The sequence below is a fragment of the Erythrolamprus reginae genome, chromosome 3, assembly GCF_031021105.1.
Source record: "Erythrolamprus reginae isolate rEryReg1 chromosome 3, rEryReg1.hap1, whole genome shotgun sequence".
Classification (NCBI taxonomy): Eukaryota; Metazoa; Chordata; class Lepidosauria; order Squamata; family Dipsadidae; genus Erythrolamprus; species Erythrolamprus reginae.
In genome coordinates, this window is record NC_091952.1 from 41,082,119 (window position 1) to 41,106,845 (window position 24,727).

A 24,727-nucleotide genomic window follows, 5' to 3' on the forward strand; every position below is an offset into this window, starting at 1 on the left:
AGCCACAGTTCACAACAATACCTAATTGAAGTCTTCAATGTAAAACACTGCAGCAGGCTTTCTTGTAAAAATATATTTTACTTTTCTTCTCAGCAAAATGTTTACCTAAATAAACTACCACAATACTATCATACAACTCCTATTACATCCACCACTGCAACCACCCACAAATCAATAACTACAAACCATTAACTACAAACCACACCCATGCTTCCCCAAGTCTTTGGGCAAGGGCGGCATACAAATCTAAATAATATAATAATAATAATAATAATAATAATAATAATAATAATAATAATAATGGTTACAGCCAATCAGGTTGCAGCACAGTTAGCAAACCCATGATTACATATTGATTATGGCTTACATCAGCCTTTCCTATGGTTACAGACCATTTTCTTGCATTATAATATTACTTCAAGAAATAAACTTATTTCTGACAGGTCTCTGCTTGTCTTTACTCAGCATATTTGGGAGACTTTTCTCAAATCCTGCTGTATTGTCCCATTGGGGTGAAAGTGAAATATTCCTGGGAAGAATGAACAAAGACTGTATACCAAGAGAATATACTGTACTAGCAGAGTTGCCCAGCCTGAAAGTCATCCCCGCAAGCGAGCATCTCTTACCAGGAGCAGCAATATGGGAAGATGCTGGATGCAGATGATCAGTAATGATAAAAGCAAAGACTTCATTTCATACTGCACTACAGAAGACAATAATAAACCGATTTTGTATTTAAAAAAAAACATTTGATGATATAGTGCCCTATGATGAGCCTCTAAAGCAGGATGGTGCTCAGCATGCGACTGAGGAAGAGCTCAGGGTCATCAATTGTAAAATCCCATCCCGAATTGCCAAGAATAGACTTAGATTTAGAATAACTTTGTCGCTTTGGATGTATATTAATCATACATTAAAATAAAATTACACTGCATACTCAGAGAAAGCTCTCAGTCATCATCTCTAATATATACTACATATATACATATATGAACTACATATATATACATATATAAACTACATATAGTTCATAATTCATAAAAAATAACTCAGCAATAATGAAAGGAAGAGAAGAATTTAAATAACAGTAGCCTTGCAGAAGTGCTTCCAGTTCTTCGTATATGAAGCTGCTTTGGGGGAACAGGACCAAGACCCTCTAATGGATTTTAGATCTTTCAATCGGGGTGATAAAAGTCAGGATCACCAGCAACAGACAGGAAGGAAGAAACTCAAGAAAAGTTAAAGAATGCCAAGTTTGATCTCCACCCCACCCCCTTAAGCAGCTTGGATGACATCAATAGCAATCCTAGGTTTAGAAAGCTTAGAACTACCTTGCCTTAAACACGACCTAAGCATAGTCCATAAAATCATCTGCTACAATGTCCTTCCTGTCAACAACTACTTCAGCTTCAATCACAACAACACACGAGCACACAACAGATACAAACTTAAAAGTAAAACGCCCTAAATTCAACTGCAGGAAATACGATTTTAGTAACCGAGTAGTTGATGCATGGAACTCACTACCAGACTCTGTAGTATTATCATCTAACCCCCAAATCTTTACCTTTAGATTATCCTATTGTTGACCTCTCCCGATTCCTAAAAGGTCAGTAAGGGGCGTGCATAAATGCACCAGAGTGCCTTCCGTCCCATGTCCTAAGGTTTCTCTTTTACTAGTATCATGTATGTATATATGTATGTATATATGTATGTATGTAATTAATTAATTAATTAATTAATTAATTAGATTTGTATGCCGCCCCTCTCCAAAGACTCGGGGCGGCTCACAAATATATTTTATTTAAAATTTAATTTTAAAAATTTTAATATATCTTTGTATACCACCAATACATACTTGACAAAAAAATTAAATAAAATAAAATAATTAAATTAAATTAAAAATAGCATTATAGCATTTAGACGTACAGTATACAGTATACCGCTTCACAGTGCTTTACAGCCCTCTCTAAGCGGTTTACACAGAGAGTAAGCATATTATCCCCCAACAATCTGGGTCCAAAGACAGCACTTCATAAAATCTGAAGCGCTGACTTTGATTCCGGAAGACGATATAACAGCAGCGTTTTTCCTCTTTGCTGACGTTGCTCAGAGCGATTCGCTTCTCTTAGTACAGTACATATAATACAGTAGAGCAACAGTCCTGGTACTTAATTATGCCCGAAGACTTCATTTCCCATTATCCCTTGGGTAAAGAACACTTCCTGCCGTCCTCCCACCTCGACCGGAAGCCGTCCCCGAACAAAGCTCCGAGAGGCGAGAGAAGCTTCCTGTTTGCGTCTGGCCGGGGCAAGAGCGACTATGGCATCCACCACAGGGGGTGCGGGAGCTTCGTTGCCGGCGCTCTCTCCAGCGGCGGACCCCGTTTCCTGCACGCTCGTCCGGCGTGAAGCAAAACGAGGGCCCATCAACATCTTGACCCAGCTTCGGCATGCACAGCTCAGCGGCCGGGGCCTGACGCGGGGGTCACAGGTATAACAGGCTGGGCTTGGACTCTTTGCGGGGCGGTTGGGCCAAGCCGGGGTGGGGGGTTCGGGACTGCCGATCTCCGGGCCTCCTCCCTCGGAGGATTGGCGCTGACCCTGGCTATTCGGAGGGAAAGAATGAGCAGGCATATGAGATGCTCCGGCTGGATTCCGTCCGTTTTCAGATGATGTGGGTAGGGCCGTAGCTTTTGTACCGAGATGGGAACCTGGTCGATTTTAGCTTTTTTAAATAGATAGATGGAGGAAGGGATGAAGGAAGAAAAAGAGGGAGGGAGGAGGAAAGGGAGGAAAGAGGGGAGGAAGGAGGAAAAGGGAGAAAGGAAAAGAAGGAGTGTGGGAGGAAGAAAGCAAGGAGGAAAAGAGGGAGGAAGGGAGGAGGACAGGGAGGGAGGAAGGAAAAGAGGGAGGGAAGGAGGAGGAAAAGGAAGAGAAAGAAAGAAAGAAAGAGTAGGTGGAGATGGGGATCTGAGAACTGCTAGCATCCTACTATGTATGCAAGGCACACAATAGATGCCTGTATGCTAAACTCCCTTTCCTGTTGACAATGATAATTTATCTCACTTTTCATATAGGTACATAAAAAAAAACCACGCTAGTGAACATACCTAATACTGGGATATTAAAAATATTTAATACGAAAATGTCCTTACGCTATATTGCAAGCAGGAAGTTTTTGTTTTAAGTCATGTTGAAAACTTATGCTAAATGCAAAGAGAGTAACTGAAAAGTAGGATTAAAGCTAAAATTATTTGAAACTCTTTAAAAAATGTGTTTGTTTGTTTGTTTGTTTGTTTGTTTGTCTGTTTGTTTGTGCGATTTATATGCAGCCCAATTCCAAATTGGACTCTGGGCGGCTTACAATAATAACAATAAATCAGTGGTTCCTAATCTTTTTTTGGCCATTCCCCACCTAAGCATCTCTAAAATCCCGAGTCCCCCCCCAACATATAATTGTTATTATTCAAAAAGTGAACACCTACTAACGTGAAGGAAGCCTAAAAGGATGTTAACTTGATTTAAACAAGGTTACAGTTGCCCCCATTAAAAATCTAATTGCCCCCCTGTGGGGTGTGGGTGCCACATTGGGAACCACTGCAATAAATACAAAGCAATATAAATATATATTACAACAGCAAGCATAGTAAAAAAAAAAACAATGTAAAAATGCATTTATAACCTTAAAAACCATACATACTCTCAATCATTCATGGCCCCAGGCTTGCTAGAAAAGCCAGGTTTTAACGGCTTTCCGGAAGGCCGGTAGGGTGGGGATAACACGGATCTCTGGAGGCAGTTGGTTCCAAAGCATCAGAGCTGCCATTCCTATTGCGACCAATAGGAATGTGTCTCCTATTTTCCCCACAACAATAACCCTGTGAAAGTGGGTTGGGCTGTGACTAGGCCAAAGTCCCCCATCCAGCTTCCTGAGCTCCCAGGAATTGCTGCTGTGACTTGCTCCTGATTTGTGTTTGACATTTTAGGTCCCAGAGCAGCATGTTGGCAGTGACTGATGTTCAGCATCTTATTACAGGTGTTCAGGTCAAGTTGAAGTTGATAGGTGACGTCTCTCATTCAGTCTTGCTCTGATACAATTAGACATATCATCAGGTTATTTATAATCCAAAACGGAGACTGATCCATATATCAATGGACAGTTCATATGAAAAGATATATCATTCTGTCACTGAAATAATACATTCAAAATTCAGTTTTTTAAAAAAAATCCAAAACAGTAATGATTCAATTAATTAAACAGAATTTGCTTTAATTATATGTTACATTGCAATGGCAATGAACAGTAAGCTCTTTAATATTACTTTCATATGTACATTATTATTATTTCTTCATTTTATCTTCCTGGTTTTTGATTACACCCAAAAGGACATACTGAAATTTAGCAAATGATAGTAATAATAAAAGATTTGTTTCCTTCATTTTTTCAATGATATGCAACCACTTCTGAGACATGATTTAAGTTACAACTGCAGTTGTCATTTTTAAATAGTATGGAAAAGCTGGCATTATACTTCATGTTACTTCCTTCTAAGTATTTCCTTTTAAAAATTGTTTTTATACCTAAGGTATATGTTTCCCACAGGTGTTCAGATTATATTGTAGTTTACCTTTCATTAGTCAGATTGACAGTTTATTTTGTATTTACTTTGCAGCCATAATCTTTTACAGTGCATATTTAAATTATGATGGTGATATAGCAATAAATTCTACCACTTAGTTTTTTAAATTATATAAGTGGTTGTAAATTACATCCTATTTTAGATTTTCATAGTTGTAATGCCTACATGGAGCTCCTCTTGGTAGCTTTGTTTAAAAGATTGGAAAAGAAAAGTGGGAAAATAAGAGAAAATAAAGCATTAATTTTATTCCACCAGAACAAAATTCCTAGTTTAAAGATATTTTCAGATAGAAATTAACAAATTTTAAAATTAAAGACTGACCTATAGTAAATCTGTAAGAGCTGATACAGCTGATATCCATATGTATTATGCACTGTGTATCAACCAACCACACAACTATTTTCTATTTTTATTCCTCAGTGAATATAGTAGTCTACTTTTTTAGAAAAAACATAAAACCTTCTTAAATATGACTTCAGATTACAAATTTAAATTTTTAAGCTGACTGTTATTTTGACATTACTGCACTAATATATCTGCTGCATAACAATCTTTTACCAATATATTTGATTTACAATAGTTTCCATGATTTTGGCTAAATTATTACAAGTAAGATTGTCTTAAATTTCTTTAAGGAAGATAAAAATGCTAGTACTGTATAACAAAATATTCTCATAATTTTTAGCCCTGGGTCTACTTCTTTCAGAGCCCATTATACATTCAAAATTTTAGAGACTCTTTTACCAATATCTGGATGGCATTAAAATTGCCATATTTTAAATATGGCATAATTATCAGTTTTTTAATTACCCAAGAAATTGTTCTTAATTTTTTCCTGAAAAAATGTATTCACAATTCATTGTTAAATTCTATATTACATTCTCAGTACATAAAATGCAGACAGTTAAAACCCCTGTGAATCCAGTGAAAGAGGAGCTATAGATGTACAGTATCTCAAGCCTTGTTATCCTTAAATGGTAGAAAGGGACAACTTTGTAAGACTTTTTATTCTGTCCTCCAAAAACACTTTCCATTTCTTTGATTTCCTTTATGGGTATTATTACTGGTAGCTGTCTGCCCACCTGAGCAAAGTGTTTTTCTACCTTAGGCTAACAAACGGGTCAGCAAAAAAATTTTTTAACACCTTATAGCCATCAACATTTTGTTGGATGTGTTAGATTACCATATTTTTCAGAGTATAAGACGCACCGGAATATAAGATGCACCTTAGTTTTGGGGGAGGAAAATAGAGAAAAGAATCTGCTTACCAGGTATTCATCTGGCTAGCATCCTTAGTCTGGTTGGCTTCAGCACATTATTTTATCTCCTTTTAAGGCAGTGGTCCCCAAACTACGGCCCGCGGGCCGCATGCGGCCCACTGAGGCCATTTATCCGGCCCGCGGGTGAGTGACAGGAGCACATCTAATTTTCCATGAATAAAATGTGGTATTTTGTTAGTAACTAATATCAATCATCAAAAAAGTTGCAAAAGTTTTTTTTCTAATTGTGTCATCCAGTTACATTCATTTTCTTTTAATTAAATTCCCTCCTCAAAAAAGTACACCAATTATATTTCTAACTTATTAACCATTATGCCAAAGTGCTTCCTTCTTTCTTTATACATTTTTCTATAAGCGAAGAAAACCTACAATCAGATGTTAACAAAAGAAAATTAAAAACAAAACATAAACATATATGAATTTCAGACTTCTTTCCCCCCTCCTCTAAATAGTACATTCACATTTTGTTTTTTACTTTAAAATAAGGTAGGTGCATTGTGTGTAGGGATTTGTTCATAGGGTTTTTTTTATAGTCCGGCCCTCCAACAGTCCGAGGGACAGTGAACTGGCCCCCTGTGAAAAAAGTTTGGGGACCCCTGTTTTAAGGGCTTAATTTTTTTTTATTCTAAGAGAGTAACAATGAAAGAGCTTGCAAGCCAGTAAGAGCTGGGAACATCATTAGCACCCTAGCATTCTTCTTTGCAGAAAGTAACAGTGAAAGAGCTTGCAAGCCAGTAATGCTTGGAAAACATTATTTGCAGAGAGTAACAATGAAAGTGCTTGGGTACATTAATAGCACCTGGTTAGGACTGGAAAGAAATATCTGGAGCAAGTAAAGCAATGAAACCCCCCCCCCCCCCCCCCTATAAAGACAGGGTTTGGAATACATTCTTGGCAGTGAGAAACAATGAAAGAGCTTGCAAGGTAAGAGCTGGGAAGATTGTTAGCAGCTAGTTAGGGCTGAAAAAAAAAGCTACATTCAGAGTATAAGACGCACCCTAATTATCAGTCTATTTAGGGAGGAAAAAGGTGTGTCTTATACATCGAAAAATACGGTATATTACGAATAAATAAAAATTAAGAATATTATTTTTGGCTCCTTTCCTTATTGTCTTTCCATTTCCATCTTGCTTCATGATAGGTTAGCTTAATGTTAATAACACTAGTAATATGTCTTCCCTTTGATTAAGCCATTAATTTAGGAGGGGGTTTTTTTACGTGTTGTGTTAGATATCTATATTTTTAATTTGTTGTGTTAGTATTTTTAATTGCCTAGAAATCATCTTTATATGTCTTTATATTTCCAACAATTCTTATCTCTAAAATATTAGAGAGCAAGGTCTCTTCTGTCTATTCTAAAATGGTAATAATTTATAAAATATGGAATTAGAAAGTAAGTAAGAATTGATGTGACTTAATTTTTAGTACTGTATTGTATATTTACAAAAATACATGAAGGAAAAGTAAATGGTGGAAAGGAAGAAAAGTTCTAGAAACCTATAGTAGGGTGGGATTGAAACATTGGTTTTGTAGTTTAAGTATATCAGGGTGTCAAACTAGCATCGTCATGTGATGTATCGGGACTTTTTTCCCCTTCGCTAAACTGGATGGGGGTGGGGCCAGCACATGACGCATCTGACCTGTGGGCCCAGAGTTTGACAACCCTGCTTTAGATGGGTATATTATTTTGAAAAGCATAGGATTCTGTTCCAGTATATTATAATATCCTTGATTGGTTGGTTGGTTGATTGATTGATTGATTGATTGATTGATTGATTGATTGATTGATTGTGGTTTTTATCCTACTGCTATCTAAATAGACTTTCAGTAATGTGTGTCATTACCATTCATGTATTAGTGATTTAGTGCAGTCCTGTTACTATATTTTAATATGTACAACTAAACAGCTTTTAATATTTCTAATATTTAATATTTCCTTTAGCCAGATACTTCACTCTGTCAGTTTTACAGAACAAAAATATACCAATCCTCTTGTATTATATCACTTCTAGATTGTAGATTGTGTAGATTGTGAATTTTATAGAGATACTTTATAAAGGCACAATGAATAAAAATATTTGACAGTGCAAGCAACAGAAAAGGCAATACTTATATCACTGCTTAAAAGATGACATTCTGTACCTGAGATCATGTTTAAACTCGCACTTCCACTGCAGTTTCTTTTTCTAGCAAACTTATGTTTGCAGTGAAATCTGCATGTTGTTATGATATTGGTTGGGGTTTAGCATAGATGAAATATTATAATGTCTTAAGAACTGTCAGCTATCATCTATATTAACACATAACATGTAAATCATTTGTTGCATTACATGTACATAGTGACTGGCACTAAACATCTGTTTTTTTGCAAAAATTAGGGCAATGGTATTTATTTGTTTTACAAATTTGAACCACACTGTCAAGAAAACTATGTACAATTTAGGGGGGGAAACCAAACCCTTCCCTACATCAAACCATAACAAGAAATGGTTACTCATTATTGGATTAAAATAGCAAATGGCTGAGTTCAGGGCTTTTCTGAATGCTAAAAACAAAAGGGACCAAATACATCTTTAAAGCAGTTTATTTCAGTACATCAGAGCAACCATCAAGAAAGCCTATCTTCCAAAATATTTTGGAGGAAGAACCCCAAGGTAACTGAAACAACATAAAATAAAGTGGGAAGTAATCTAGTATCAGCAGTGAACTTAATACAGTGTACCTTAAATTCATTACTGGTACCAGATTACTAGATTTATAATTTTCAGCATTTCAGTAAAAGTATTTGTCATTTTAAACTTTCTTGAATAAATATCAATGGCTCTCTTCTGTAAATTATGCCCATCTGCTTGGTACTGAAGGCAGTTTTAACTAAGGTCACACGGTATAGCCTATCTCAGTATACAGAACCTCTTTGTGTTTGAAATAGCACTTGAATAACAACTGTATTTTCAAGTCTTGCATGTTATAGGAAACTTTACATTTATGTGGAAGCTCTGTTGGCATAAGATTATAAGCATGTATAGTGATATTATTTTGAAGGGAATAAACTTGAAATATCACCTAGAATACTTTTTATTCCAATAGTGAATTCAGAATATTTGCCAGTAGGAATGCTTGCTACATCTGAGTGCCACAGATTCTCTGACGGCTCTCACTTTGTAAATGATGGCATTAAAAAGATGCATAAATTCCATGTGTCTACATTTAGTCAACCTATAGATGCTGCTTTGTGGAAAGTTTTATTTGGATTCTATTTTGATTGCTTAAGCAATTGAGTTCAAATTGGATAAAGTTAAAGAAAGGATCTCCATTTTTTCAAGCCACATTGAGTAAATATCCTGAACACCAACAAAACTTAACAACTATGTAGGATCTGGCCTTTACAAAATGTTTAAATCACTTCTCTTTTCTGTGCATGGATGTATGTTTGCAGCAACCCATAGTTACCTAACCGAAGTTTATAAAAAACCTTTTTTTTAGAATTGGGTTTTGCTTCCAGAAAATGCCTATTGAAGACTATTTGTTTATTAAATTTATATGCTGCTTATCATGCCACCCTGACTGGGGATTCGTTAAGGGCTGTAGAATTTGCTTATTTCCTTAACGACTGCCACCAAAAAGGAGGTAAAATTGGACTTGGTCACATATGATCATCCCCTTAATGACTGGCATAATTTACAACCAATAATTCTGGGCTCAATTATGGTCGTAAGTCAAAGGCTACCTGTATTGAATTATAGTCATATAATTATTATTGTATATTTTAACCTTATTTACAAAAAAAGAAGATATTTAAGACAAAGTTGCTATTAATTGCAGCAGAATATAAGCACAATAAACAGATAAATAAATACTTTTCCCTACCCAAATATAGGCCCTGCCGATCTCATATTACCCTTTTCATATATCCTCTTGGCATTTCCTTCCTGTTCACCAGATGGATGAAGTGCCTTTAAAAAAATAAAATAAAACTTCTGTGCCCTGAATATTGTGGAATTTTCTTTGCCCCAAGAAAAGCAAGTACCGTTTGCAAAAGCCAGTGGACTTTATGTTGCCAGCCCAGGGATAAAGCTCCATTGTTGGGCAGTTAGAATAGTTTTTAAAGTGAAGGGTTGCATAGTATTACAAAGTATTGTATAGAGATATTTTGTATCAGCAAGGACCATGGTTTTGAGATACTGTAATCAAAGTTCTTACTGCTTTTCTGGGGAGGGGAGGAAGGTTTGTAAAGAAACATTTATTTACTATATTTTTTATTGTGTTTTGTCGATAGGCATTGTGTCCAAGATGTTTTGCATTTGCATTTTCCATTTATTTATTTTTTATAAAACTTTAATAATAAAATTTCAGAAAGTGAATCCTTGTATTAAATAGCAACCAATGTCTCAATTAAATAGCAACCAATGCATGGCCATGCCTCATAGGCATGCATGTGCTTTGCGTGCATGAACAGTGCCAATTTTAAAAAAAATTTAAAAAAAAACAAAACAAGATGGTGACGTATGGGCAGTGCCAGAAATTCATCTTCTGCGCATGCTCAGAATTTCCTATGGTACAGAATTTATTTTATTTTATTTTGCAGTAATCTATTTGCATGTGGGTGGACCCACCTGGAAACGGATAAAGGAGCGGTGTCTCAGTTCCTTAGACCATTGGAAATATGTATTTTCCGATGCTCTTAGGCAACGACTGTGAAAGGGTCATTTGACCCCCCACAGATTGAGAACCGCTGGAAATGATTTTGATAGTTATTTACATTCCTTGAGCCGAAGTGGCACACAAGGTAGAGTTCAGTACTGCAAGCCACTAAAGCTGACTGCTAGATCTGCAGGTCAGCGGTTCAAATCTCATCACCGGCTCAAGGTTGACACAACGTTCCATCCTTTCGAGGTGGGTCAAATTGAGGGCCTGGATTGTGGGGGCAATATGCTGGCTCTGTTAAAAAGTGCTATTGCTAACATGTTGTAAGCTGCCCTGAGCCTAAGGAGAAGGGCGGCATAAAAAAATCAATCAGTCAATCAAATAGATAGATAGATGATAGATAGATAGACAGACAGACAGACAGACAGATAAAAAGAAAAATAATTCCTTAAATTATCATTAACGAAAATTCTAATGCTATAGCTAATACAGTGATCCCCCGATTATCGCGAGGGTTCCGTTCCAAGACCCCTCGCGATAATCGATTTTTCGCGATGTAGTGGTGCGGAAGTAAAAACACCATCTGCGCATGCGCGCCCCTTTTTCCATGGCCGCGCATGCGCAGATGGTGTTTTTACTTCCGCACCTGGGAAGACCCAGCAGCTGAGGAGCTGCCTGCCTGCCCGCTTGTCCGCCGCTTTTCAGCTTGTCCGCCGCTTGTCCGGCCGCCGCTTGTCTGCCGCTTTTCCGCTTGTCCGGCCGCTTGTCCGCTTGTCTGGCCGCCGCTTGTCCGCCGCTCTGGGAGTTGAAGACCCAGGGAAGGTTCCTTCGGCCGCCCACCAGCTGATCTGCTCGGCAGCACAGTAGCAGCGAGGAGCCGAAGATGGGGTTTCCCCGTTGCCCACGCAAAGGGGAAACCCCATCTTCGGCTCCTCGCTGCTACTGCGCTGCCGAGCAGATCAGCTGGTGGGCGGCCGAAGGAACCTTCCCTGGGTGCCGCCCGCCGCTCGAGAGCAAGAGGGGGAGAGATAGAGAAAGAGAGAGAAGGAAAGAAAGAGATGAGAGAGGGAGGAAGAGAGTGTGAGAGAGGAAGAAGCAAGAGAGAGAAAGAGAGAGAGAAAGAAAGATGAGAAAGGAAGGGAGTGACGTCATCGGGTGGAAAAATCGCGATATAGCGTTTCGCAAAGCTCGAGATCGCGAAACTCGGGGGATCACTGTATTCCCATTGTCTGTTCTGTGTAAAGTGGTTAGAAGACAAAATGTTTTTATAACCATCTGAATTTCTTTCCAAGAAAAAGAAAAAAATCAATAATATTTGGAATTTCGATGAATTGATGATATGTGAAACAAAGATCCATTTGCCAAAGAACTGAAAGGACGATGTACTTACTGTATGTTGCAAGCATCTTCAATGTGATATTTGTCTTTCAAAGTTAGATGTAATTGGTAAACTCTTGTCTTGAAACATTGTAATAAGTATTCTTTAATGATAAAATAGTTGAAATCTGGAACTCTGTCTTGCAGATCACGGGAGCTTTGTTAAAAGAAAGAGACAAACAAGCAAAGTGGAATGGAATTCCTTTGCTCTTACAAAAACTCTATGACACTAGCCATGCTAATAGTGATTTTGCTCAATGTCAGAGCATCTTAAAGGTAAGTTTATTGCTCATTTTCAATCAAACATCATTGTGTTAAATATGTTCTTAATCAATAGCATTAGTAACTTATTGTGTAATTCATTGTACTACAAATTTGCAATTTTGTATAATATTCATATATTTAGGATACGTGGATTAAACATCAAAGGTTACTGTGTAATTTGTAATGTTTAATTTGTAGCATATTCCGTGTGCATGATGTCAGCATAATGTCTCGACCCACACTGCTCTGTTCATACTACATGTTATTTTATTTAGCTGTTTTTCATGGACTAAACATTGCCCATTGTTATTTAGCCTTTCTTAATGGTGAAAATGTTTCAAACTATTAATGATAGAGATGAGGCTGACTAGTTCAGTCTATCTCTACTGTATAAGCAATTTAAAATTTCTGTTTATTAGCATGTCTAGAATGATTTTATTATCATGCCTCTGTATGTATATAGGGCATATCTATATATGAAACTTAATTTAATAAATCTCCTTCTACATTATTAAAACTAAATCATATCCGATTTCTTCAAACCATAATTATGTAAGTTGTAGCCTTTTCAATTCCAGCAATTTCCAAGCATCAGTCATTGTTTAACAAGATACTAGAACATTTCGTCTGTCACTTTCTGTGTCTTTTTTCAGCTCTTGTTGTAGCCTTTTAATTCCCCCCCCAAACAGTGGAGGGGAGGGGTCTTGGCTTAATGTGAAACCATTGCATTTGCTTTTATTGAACTGCATTTTTCATATGAATACTCATTATTTTGGGAGATGCCATCAAAATTTTGTAGAGAAGTTAAAAACAACCAGTTTAAAGTGTTGTCCTTCTGAAATTTAATATACTAATGTACCATAACTACAATATTTTTTTTTGTTTCTGTTTCTGCCAGGAAATTTCTCCTCTCCTTTCTATGGAAGCCATGGCGTTTGTCACAGAAGAAAGAAAATCTGCGCAAGAATCTACTTTTCCAAATACATATACATTTGACCTATTTGGAGGTGTTGATGTAAGTGATACTCTGAGTCAGTTTTGCCTTCAGTACAGAAACAGGTTCTCAAATGCGGTGACATTCTAATCCATGGTAGTGAAAGGAAATATTAATGTTCATTCAAGGCAGGAAGTGAAGACTCGTCACCTGAGAAATTGGAGAACACAATCCATCATCTTTTATCTTAGAAGAGGAAAGATTAAACAGAGACATAGTTGCATATAGCAGATCAAATAAGAGTAGGAGGCCATGGTATACAGTGATCCCCCGGTTATTGCGTCCCCGACCATTGCGAACAGGCTAATTTGCGATTTTTCAACCCAGAAGTCAAAACACCATCTGCGCATGCGTGCCCTTTTTTCTATAGGCACGCATGCGTACATGGCGCCGGGCAGATCAGCTGCTGGGCGGCTTCCCTGGGTCTTCCCCCTCTTGCTGGTGGGAGGGTGAGCGGCAGGCATCAGCAAGGAGTTTCCCCACCGCCCACGCAAACTCCTCGCTGCCGCCCGCCCTTCGCCCGCCCACGCCGTTCATTCTCGCCGCTTCCCAGCTGAGTCCTGAAGTGAATTCGCTTCAGGACTCAGCTGGAAAAGCGGCGAGAGCAAGCACCAGCGAACGGCTTGTCCGCCGCCTGCCTGCCCGCTAGCGAGGAGCCGAAGATTGGGGGCGGCGCAGCTGTTTTAAAACGTCGCCGCCGCCATGGGAGGCTTGCCAGCACCCCCCGGACCCCCAACCCGGGTTTGGGGGGCTGCTAGGAAGCCCCCCATGCCGGCGGCGACGTTTTAAAACAGCCACGCCGCCCCCAATCTTCGGCTCCTCGCTAGCGCTGCGGAAGTAAAAACACCATCTGCGCATGCACAGATGGTGTTTTTACTTCCGCAGCGCTACTTCGCGAAAACCCGCTCGTTGCGGGGGATCCTGGAACGGAACCCTCGCAACGATCGGGGGATCACTGTAATAATAAAGATGAACATCTTGTAATTTTGCTATTTGCTCTGCATCTTTTGCACTATAAGGAAGGATTTTGGTCTTCTGAAATCTATCTTGGAAAGAAGAATATGTATAAAAGCCAGTGAGATTATATAGTGTAAAATTTGAGAAGAGTGAAAACCATTAATAGAAATATACAAGGATATTTAAAGTTGTGCAAGATACTTACAATGTATGCTATCTAGTGCAATTTGAAGATTATTCTCCAGGTACTTTATCCTATCCTAACAAATATAATAAAAAGTAGCATAGTACTTTTAGCAAAATATCTCTGATATAGTCATTCAAGTAACTGGAATTGTTGAACATGCGTTAAAATGTTTTTTTTTAAAACATCTTATCCATGTGACCAACCATCTTGTGTCACCCAGTCTCATTGCCTCTAATTCAGGGGTTGGCAATCTGAGACTCCGGAGCCCTCTGCTGTGGCTCCCTGTCACCCTCTTATAACAGTAGCATGGTTGGAGCCTTAGTGCGGGAGCAAAGTGTCCCTGCACTTGCCTTTGCGCAGCAACAGCATTCCCCCTGGTACATTTGCTCTTGCCACCAGCAAAGACTGCTGGGAGAGAATGATGGGGGTTGATCTTGTGGGGTGGGAGCCATCCCCCAAGCCTGGCTTTTCTCCTCCCTGGTCATCAAGGCCAAGAGAAAGAAGGAGGCGGCGTGAGGAAGTGCTCCCTTGCCCTGCCAAGTACAACAGCCCAGTGGGAGGGTGGTGGGAGAGATGGCCTAATCAAAGTGCCCCCATTGGCCAGTTGGACGGTGGAGAGGCGTGGTCCAGCTCTCGCAGTGGAACGTGCCACTTTCTGTTTCCTGTGCCTTGCAAATCTCAGCTGTTTCAGCAAGAGCTGTGTTTCTGTTTGCTTTCATTTCCCTGGGCAAGGATGGCTGGGGTCATGCGGGGGGAGGGGGGGGCCAGAAGCATCAGGGCTGCTCCCTCCTTCAGCAAGATGAGCCTGGAGGAACATGGAAGAGTTGCAGGCAAGTGTCGGAGGATCAGAAGACACGCTCCAATATCATGGCAACATGCATTTCAAGGGCGCGTTCTTCTGTCCCAAGATAGGATTGAGTAGGGGGAAAAGAGAAGGAAAGGAGAAGCCCGTTAGCATGGGGCGGCGGGGGGAGACCCAATACCTACTCCATAGCCTGCAGCAAAAGCATGCTTTACAGTGGGGAAGACTGGGTCCCCTCCTCCTACTAGAGCCCATTCTCTGCCCCACTCGCCCCTGGGAACTCTCTTTCTCTTCCCCCACCCCCCACCCCTCTCTCTTTCTTTCTCGGGGCAGAGAGCAAACCCGGGAATAGCCTCCTGCCAGGGAGGGAGGGAGTGGAGAGACAGATTCAGCTCAATCATCCTTTGCCAAAGACACTCACCCATCAGCCAGTCTCCCTCACTGTGTGTCTGTATGTGTCTCTCTGTCTCTGTGTGTGTGTGTGTGTGTGTGTGTTGCTTTCTTGCTCCCTGCCTCTGTGTCTCACTCACAGAAAGCCCTGCAGCCCAGCGTGCCTTCTGGGGCTTTTTGCCAGCTGGTTTCTCCCCCCCCCCCTTTCCTTTTCTAAAGCCAGGCTGGTGGAGGAATGCATGGCGGAGGCTTTCCTTCTCCTCCCTCTCCTCCTCCTCTCATGCGCACCCTCCCGATCCTGCCACAGACGGCCAGGGGGGTCGCATGTCCCTGCCGCAGGTTGCCCATATTGCTCCACCAGCCCGGCTTTCAAAAAGGAAGAAATAAAAACAGCTGCTGAAAAGCCCAAAAGAGCACATGCAGGGCTTTCTGAGAGTGGGAAGAGAGACAGAAGTAGGGAGAGAGAAAGAGCAACACAAACATACACACATAGAGAGAAAGAGAGAGAGAGAGAGAGACATGAGAGAAAGACACACAGAGAGGAAGATAGACAGGGAGAAAGATGAAAGAGAGGGAGAGAGAGAGTTACCTATATACCATAGAAAACACAGAGCCACAAAACCTGGTAGGCTTGGCTGGGAGGGTCATGTGACTGGGTGGGAATGAGTGAAGTTGAGTTGGCCACACCCACCCAGGTTTTATGGCTCCCAGTGTTTTGTTTTCTGTGAGAAACGAGCCCAAGTGGCTCTTGGTAAGTGTTTAAGGTTGCCGACCCCTGCTCTAATTTAAGCTAATAACCTGTGTTCAAACAGGAGTTCATTAATTTCTAATGTTGTTTGCTAACCAGCCATCTGGACTTGGTTGGCCTCTGGGGAAAGCTTTTTTCAATGCTAGCAAAGTTAACGGATGACCCAACTCAGAAATTGAAATTGTGGGAAAGTTACAGTGTAGTGGTTTCCAAACTTTTTCAGTCCACCGCCCCTTGGTGCTATAAACTCATCCAACAGACACATGGAGCTGTTAAACTCCAGTAAGATGCCCACCTTGCGGTGGGACGCAGTTTGGAGATGACAGGTCAGGTGGGGTGGGGCAGGGGCTCTTAGGAAGGAAGAAAGACAGATGGTAGGTAGGAAGGAAGACAGAAAAAGAAAGAAGGGAAGAAAAAGGAAGAAAGAAAGACAGAAAGAAAGAAAGAAAGAAAGAAAGATGGTAGGTAGGAAGGAAGGAAGGCTGACAGAAAAAGGAGGGAGGGAAGGAGAATAGAAAAAGGAAAGAAAGAAAGAAGGAAGGAAGAAAGGAAGGAAGGAAGATAGTCAGAAAAAGAAAGGAGGGAGGGAAGAAGGGAAGAAATATACATTCTGCTGTTCTTCCTGATACAGCGAAAAAACCACTAACTGATTATCAGCGATCTGCAGATTACTAAAACAATGTTTGGCTGTTACAACCAACTCAGCAATATCCATAGAGCCTAATGAGAATAAATAGTTTAGAAATTGAACAAAATTACCGAATTTTAGCTTCATTTATGTCCATTACGTTTGTAAACCAATTGTAATTTTGTAACACTGTGATCAAAGCATTAACAAATGCAATTGCTTAAACAAATGGTATCCCCAAACAATTCACTACATAATATCTTCGGTGTTGTTTCCAGCTGCCCTGGACACAACACTGAGGAACACGACAGAGCTACACGTGTTGGATAGGACCCTTGGCTCGCAGTGGGAAGCAGTTTGAGGGTGACCGGTCAGGTGGGGTGGGGGCTGGGCAGTCCGCAAGATGGGCATCCTTCCTAACACTTGTAGCTTTGTCACGCTTCTCAGCCTTGTGTCCAAGACAGACCATTCTAAAGTGAGTTCGAGAGGTTTGATTGAACTCATGAGACATTTTCTTTTAGAATGGGCTTCTCTGGATACAACACCAAGGAACACAATGGAGCTACAAGTGTTAGGTAGGACACCCATCTTGTGGTGAGATGCAATTTAGGGGTGATAGGTCAGGTAGGGCAGGGCGGAGCAGAGCACCAAGAAGGCAGGCTTACCTCCCAGGCTGGTTGGGCTCAGCGCTTAAGGCAGACAAGGGGCAGGGCGAATGAGCATCGACCTGGCACGGCGTCAGCAAGGCATGGCGTCAGTGAGGCAAGGCAAGGTGTCGGCGAAGCAAGGCAAGGCAAGTGCCCATGTAGCACAGGGCAACAAGTTATGTAGGCTGGCTTCGGAAATGTTAAGTGGCAGGAAAAGCAGCGAGTGGGTGATTGGGTGGACATGGTTGGCGTGGGGACAGGACTGGTTTGGGGGCGTGGCCATCCATCTGTCACTACCGGTATGGCAAACACCCTGCCATCCCCCTGGCCCCTCTTAGTGCCCCCCTGCCAATACCCTTGCCTCTTATCACCCCCCCTAAGTGTTCCCACCACACCCCAGGGACGATAACACCCACTTTGGGTGGTATAGAGTATCTGAAAATATACGCAATTTATCTCTAGTCAATGGGAAGCAACTGATTGACTGTGAGATATCTCATTTTCATTATACCTATTATAATCTGTATGTTCAGTCTTAAATATAACTTCATGTTAATAGAAGATGACAAAGTGTTTTATGATTATAATAGCCTTAGACAGACTCAATTATAAATCCTCCATAAATTTAGCACAAGGTCAAGGCTAAGGAAACAGCATATTTATCTCATTAAATATAAATTTTCAGTGATATTTTAATTGGTTTGAACGAAGAAGTAAAGCTGGATTTAAAGTTGATAGGGAAGAGAGGATAATTCCTGAAAAATGCGGGAATGTGTTTTATAAAGACAGAAGTATCTATATTTCTCTCAATAGCTTTAATGTAACAAGCAAAAAAATCCACTTCTCACTAGCCCAGGCTGTTGTGTAGCCTTGTCTTACCCTAAAAACTGATAATATAATAAAAGCAAATTCCATGTAATATTTAATTGGAGGGGCGTTGATATTTTTTTCCATCTAACCAGCACAACATACTTAGGATGTATATATTCAGCACTTATTTTGTATTACATGTAGTTTAAAAGTATTTCAAATAGGGCAGCACCTCTTGTTAAATGTACACGTGATCCTAATGGATCACATTAAGAAGCTACGGCTAACCAGTATTGCATGATTTAAAATTAGCTTCTCTGTGCTAGCTGGTTTGGAAGCCAATAATTATAATTCCAAATTGGGATATGAAAAAGTTGCTAGTTAATTTACCTATTCTGACAGAAGAAATGTAGATCAGCGTAAACTATCTACATTTCTGTGATTATAATGTCAAGTGGTTGTCATAATATTCTTTTTTATCCCACACAAAATTACAATGCAGTTTAAAGATTATTGACTAAACCTTGAACTTGGTTTGTTTTTCTAGTTTAATTAACCTTAAACTTAGCTGGATCTGATCCAGGCATAATAGTAAACATTAGTTATTTCACAACAGCTTCTATCGTTGTCTTATAACTTTTGTATTGGAAAAGAAAGCACAAAGGCAAAAGCTTGTGTATTTAAATATGAGCCCAAACATTAGACAAATATTCTATTGAAACATGGTAAATTTTATGAAGAGATTATTGTAAAGTTTGGGTACTGGATGTTTTGTAAAGTAAGGTAAAGTCTTGTTCAAGCCAAGTTAATAATTTTACAGGCATATAACTAGTTTTCTAGTAGTTGGCAAAAATACTACAAAAAGAAGTGGTTTGATATCAACTGGGGAGATGTTTTCAGTTTCCCACACTAGTTCCCACACTTCCTTTCAAGATCTGCCCATGGCCTCCTATCCAAATATTAACCAACTTTAGTTTTGCTTTTCTTATCTGGAGGGGATCAACCAGGTGCAAGTTTTGTGCATATAATAAAAAAGAAGAGTTTACTTAAAATCAACTGAATTTGCTATTCAAATAATTGTAATACTGTTTTGTTAAAGTAAATAAAGTAATTATCTAATTCACAGCTTTTGGTAGAAATACTTATGAGGCCAACATTTATTACACAGAAGAAGAAACAAAAGAGTAAGTAAAAGTCATGTCTCTGTCATAAATTCTTTTTTATTCAGTGCCAGTAACAAGTGCAGGTTTGGTAGCAGTAGTTTGCTAATACAGTGATACCTCGTCTTACAAACGCCTCGTCATACAAACTTTTCGAGATACAAACCCAGGGTTTAAGATTTTTTTGCCTCTTCTTACAAACTATTTTCACCTTACAAACCCACCGCCGCCGCTGGGATGCCCTGCCTCCGGAATTCCATTGCCAGAGAAGTTCCTGTTTTTGCGCTGCTGGGATTCTCCTGAGGCTCCCCTCCATGGGAAACCCCACCTCTGGACTTCCGTGTTTTTGTGATGCTGCAGGGGAATCCCAGCAGCGGAAGTCCGGAGGTGGGGTTTCCCAGCGAGAGGAGCCTCAGTGAAATTGCAGCATCGCAAAAACAGAGGTTCGGAGGTGGGATTTCGAGGACTTAGTGTTTTTGCGATGCTGCGATTTCACTGATGCTCCCTTCGCTGGGAAACCCCACCTCCGGACCTCCGTTGCCAGTGAAGCACTCGTTTTTGCGATGCTGGGATTCCCCTGCTGGGATTCCCCTGCAGCATCGCAAACACACAGAAGTCCAGAGGTGGGGTTTCCCATGGAGGGGAGCCTCAGGGGAATCCCAGCAGCACAAAAACAGGCGCTTCAGCTGGCAAAAGAGGTGAATTTTGGGCTTGCACGCATTTATCGCTTTTCCATTGATTCCTATGGGAAACATTGTTTCATCTTACAAACTTTTCACCTTAAGAACCTCGTCCTGGAACCAATTAAGTTTGTAAGACAAGGTATCACTGTACTGTACATTTTCTGAATTTCTTAAATTTACAGCTTTTAAGTTAATATATCTTAAATATTTTGAGTAATATATTAAAACATTAAATGAAGTCAGTATTTTAATACCAATAATTTGGTATTTGTCATTATTACTAAAAGATTGGAAGATAAATTATAGTTTAGTCACGGTGGAAACATTTACACAATTAATTTAAAGCATGCCTTATATTTGCTATGTGAACTTAAATTAGTACCTCTAATCGTTGTCTGTCTACATCACTGGTTCCCAAACTTTTTCAGTTCACCACCCCCTTGGTGCTTCAAACTCATCCTCACCACCCCTAACTCCCACAGGTGGATGAGGCTTGGTGGTCAGGTGACTGGATGGGCATGGCCAACTTGTAAAATGTAGTGAAACTCACTTAACAACTCTGTTGCTTGCCAAAATAAAACATTTTGAGAGTTCGATAAGTTTGATTGAACTCACAAGACGTTTTCTTTTATAATGGTCTTCTCTGGACACAACACTGAGGAATGCGACAGAGCTCCAAGTGTTAGGTAGGATGCATGTCTTGTGGCCTGCCCAGTCCCTGCTCTACTCCGCCCCACCCAACCAATCACCCCCAAGCTGCGTCCCACCACAAGATGGCGTCTTACCAATCAATCTTTTAAAAGGCTGTGTATTTTGCAAGCGTTTCTCCCTAAAGGGACCAGCCGACAGACACATGGAGCTGTTAAATTAAGAATTAATAAACTATTTTAAAAATATATACAAATGTATGTGTAAGAGCATCATTATGAAGAGATAAGCATGAATAAAGCAATATAGCTGTTGCTTTTTTGAAGGGGGATTCTGGTATCTAAAATTCATAAGTGTAGGCATCATAATAATAATCCTGGTATTATCCTGTTCCCCCCCACCCCCCCGAATAAGACATCCCCTGATAATAAGCCCAATCAGGTTTTTGAGTGCATGGCAATAAGGTCAAGCACTTATTTCAGGGTTTCAAAAAAATATCTTATTTTTTTTATCTTATTTTCTTATTTTATCTTATTTTCGGGAAAACACGGTACCATTGAGATGAGAGACTGATAGTAGCTTCTTAGCCATTTACTTATAATCCTCCCCAGGTATACCATTAACTCTAAATTTATTGGATTTTAACAGCTGAAATACCTGTTTTCATTAGTATTTTTTCTATGTATGATATTATGTAACATATTTTGAAATATAGCCAGATTGAGTTATCTTAAAATACTATATTTCAAAAAAAACACTAATTGGAATATTATGTTTTACAGTAAGTGATGACCTGATCAAGGACTGTTTAAGCATATTGTATAATTCCTGCATATGTGTAAGTCATATTCTGTGTCCTAAATTTATAGTTACGTTTTTAAAAAAATAAAGCATAGGATTTCACATAATACAGTTTAAATACATTGGCAGCTGAATTTTATCTCAATATCATCTTTTAAGGAGGATTATTTATATATGATTTATCATAGGACTGTTTAAGAATTTAGTAATACGGAATTCATTGGTATTTTATATATTTTTATTCCAGATTGAAAGTTATTTTCCATCAAATAAGCTTAGAAAATGCATCAGCATGATTGTTTGGGATTGCTTTTGATACTTTCCTACTATGTTTCGAAGCTATGGAATCTGCTCCATCAATAACACTTAAACTTACATACTGCTTCACAGTGCTTTACAGACCTCTCTAAGCAGTATACTTTTAGGAAAAGAATCCTCTTCCATCAGATATTTGCAGTTGAAGCTAGTCTTTTAGGCATTTGTTTTATGTTTATGTTGTTGCCTTAAGTGCCCCATATATAGAAATATAGATAGTAGATAAAATAATAAGAATAACAATATCAATTAACTAACTATTCCTAATATAAACATGATCAGCATTATCAGCAAAAATATTGGGCTATATACAATATTGTCTTTCTGCTTAAACGTATACAGTACACACATAAAATAATATAGGCCTCAGAGCTTTAGGTAATCCTCCAAAATAGATATGAGACAGATATTTAATTTTATAACATCAATTCTTCTGAAAAGCACTTTATCAGTTGCAACCTAGTGCTGAAGAGATTAAACAATTAAATGTAGAGCATAAATCTTATCAATGATTCCCTTATTCCATTCAGTAATCCAGAACAGACTAATTAGAATCTAGAAACATACATTCATTATTTGTTTTCACTGTAGATTTATTTTCTTCCTTAATATACTTGTAAGAATTATTGAGGAATATCTCTGTGGATATTTTATTCAGAGATGTTGCCAATAAATAAATTGGGATAAATGTTTTCTTATTATTGTAGACTGAAGGAGTCACGAAACGATTGGCAGAAAGAAATGATTTTGTGCTGTTCTTGTTTACTCTGATGACAAATAAAAAGACATTCCTGCAAACAGCCACCCTTATTGAAGACATTCTTGGAGTTAAAAAGGTTTGTCAATAATTTTTGGAAACTATCAGTGATTTATATAGGCACAGAATCATTAATTTTGGAAAGGTTTTGGATCCTTCACCCATGTAGTAATGAATTAGTTAACTGAAAAAATCATCCTTCTTGGCAACCACATTCAAAATGTAAGCAGTTTTCTGATGGCCTTCAAAGGCAGCATTATATAGAATGCTTGGCAATAGCCCAAGCAAATTATGCTAGAGATACAGGTGATCCTTGAGTTAACCTTGAGTTCATCTCTTCGAAGTTGCAAGAGCACTGAACAAACAGACTTACGACCAGCCCTTAGAGTTCCAGCCATTTAAACACCGCACAATCGCATGAACAAAATTTGGATGCTTGGCAACCAACTTGCACTTACAACTGTTTGCAACATCCCACAGTCATGTGATTACTGATCTTGTCTGCCAGCTTTGCCTAAACAAAATCAGTGAGTAAACCAGCAGGGAAAATCGCAAGTCACTTGGTTAAGTGTCATCTCCCCCAGCATCCGTTCATTGCCTCCAGCACATCCACCTATCACTTACTTGCACCTACTAGTGCCTTCTTTTCCTGGGCCTTCCTGCTCTTGCACACAAGCATACACCACACCTGTGCCCCCTTTTCTCAGTTTCCCTGAGCTCCTGCCACATTCCAGCACTACCCTAACTCCCTGGAGACCTGTACCAGGCATCCCAGGCCTCTCGCACTTCCCTATGACACCCTCGTGCTCCTTACCAGGACTGTCTGGATCACCATGATTGAATGATGTGGTCATATGATATTTCACTTCACAACTACATCATTTGGTGATAGCAGCCCTGGTCCCAATTGCTTTCATAACTCAAACATAGAAACATAGAAGATTGACGGCAGAAAAAGACCTCATGGTCCATCTAGTCTGCCCTTATACCATTTCCTGTATTTTATCTTAGGATGGATATATGTTTATCCCAGGCATGTTTAAATTCAGTTACTGTGGATTTACCAACCACGTCTGCTGGAAGTTTGTTCCAAGCATCTACTACTCTTTCAGTAAAATAATATTTTCTCACGTTGCTTCTGATCTTTCCCCCAACTAACTTCAGATTGTGTCCCCTTGTTCTTGTGTTCACTTTCCTATTAAAAACACTTCCCTCCTGAACCTTATTTAACCCTTTAACATATTTAAATGATTCTATCATGTCCCTCCTTTCCCTTCTGTCCTCCAGACTATACAGATTGAGTTCATTAAGTCTTTCCTGATAAATTTTATCCTTAAGACATTCCACCATTTTTGTAGCCTGTCTTTGAACCCGTTCAATTTTATCAATATCTTTTTGACTACCTTAGTTATGAAGAACTCAAGGACTACCTGACTTATGAAAGTCCTCAGGCTCTAGGTAGGGTTGCATTTGGCTTACTAGGTGAAGCTGGTCAAAGGACCTCCTGGCCTTTTAGTTTCCTTTCCATTAATAGCTGTTATTTTAGGACGTTCTCCAAATCACAGATTTGTTTCCTTAGGAGGAATGTTATCTCCCTGAGAAACACCATTGTGATGGTGGATGATGGTCTGTGAAGGGGGAAAGTGGCTGTCTAAGGAGATAACTACCCCATTTTCTCTCTTCCGGACTCTCTAAGAGCCTCTGGGTACTAAGGCAAGATTTCTGTACCACCTCTAGTTGGACCTGGGCTGACAATTGAATAGTGATAGGAATTTCATTTAGGTTTCTATACCGCCCCATAGCACTTCACAGCACTCTCTGGCCAGTTTACAATGTAAAGCATTATTTTGCATATTGCCCCCAACAATCTGGGTCCTTATTTTACCAACCTTGGAAGGATGGAAGGCTGAGTCAAGCTTGAGCCCCGTCAAGATCGAATTCCAGGCTGTGAGCAGAGTTTCCCTCCAACCCTGCACTTTAACCACTGCACCAC

General features: G+C 39.5%; 1 protein-coding gene across 1 annotated transcript in view; it reads left to right on the plus strand.

The window, feature by feature from the left end:
• The first annotated feature begins 2,263 nt into the window (after positions 1–2,263).
• Positions 2,264–24,727, plus strand: part of TRPC4AP (transient receptor potential cation channel subfamily C member 4 associated protein) — a 61,454-nt gene continuing 38,990 nt past the window's right edge. Inside the window, exons 1-6 of the mRNA XM_070744884.1 lie at positions 2,264–2,493; positions 12,091–12,219; positions 13,106–13,222; positions 19,497–19,554; positions 21,644–21,699; positions 22,685–22,813. Coding sequence (XP_070600985.1) covers positions 2,323–2,493; positions 12,091–12,219; positions 13,106–13,222; positions 19,497–19,554; positions 21,644–21,699; positions 22,685–22,813 — 660 coding nt within the window. The 5' untranslated portion in view covers positions 2,264–2,322. The remainder of the gene's footprint in view (positions 2,494–12,090; positions 12,220–13,105; positions 13,223–19,496; positions 19,555–21,643; positions 21,700–22,684; positions 22,814–24,727) is intronic.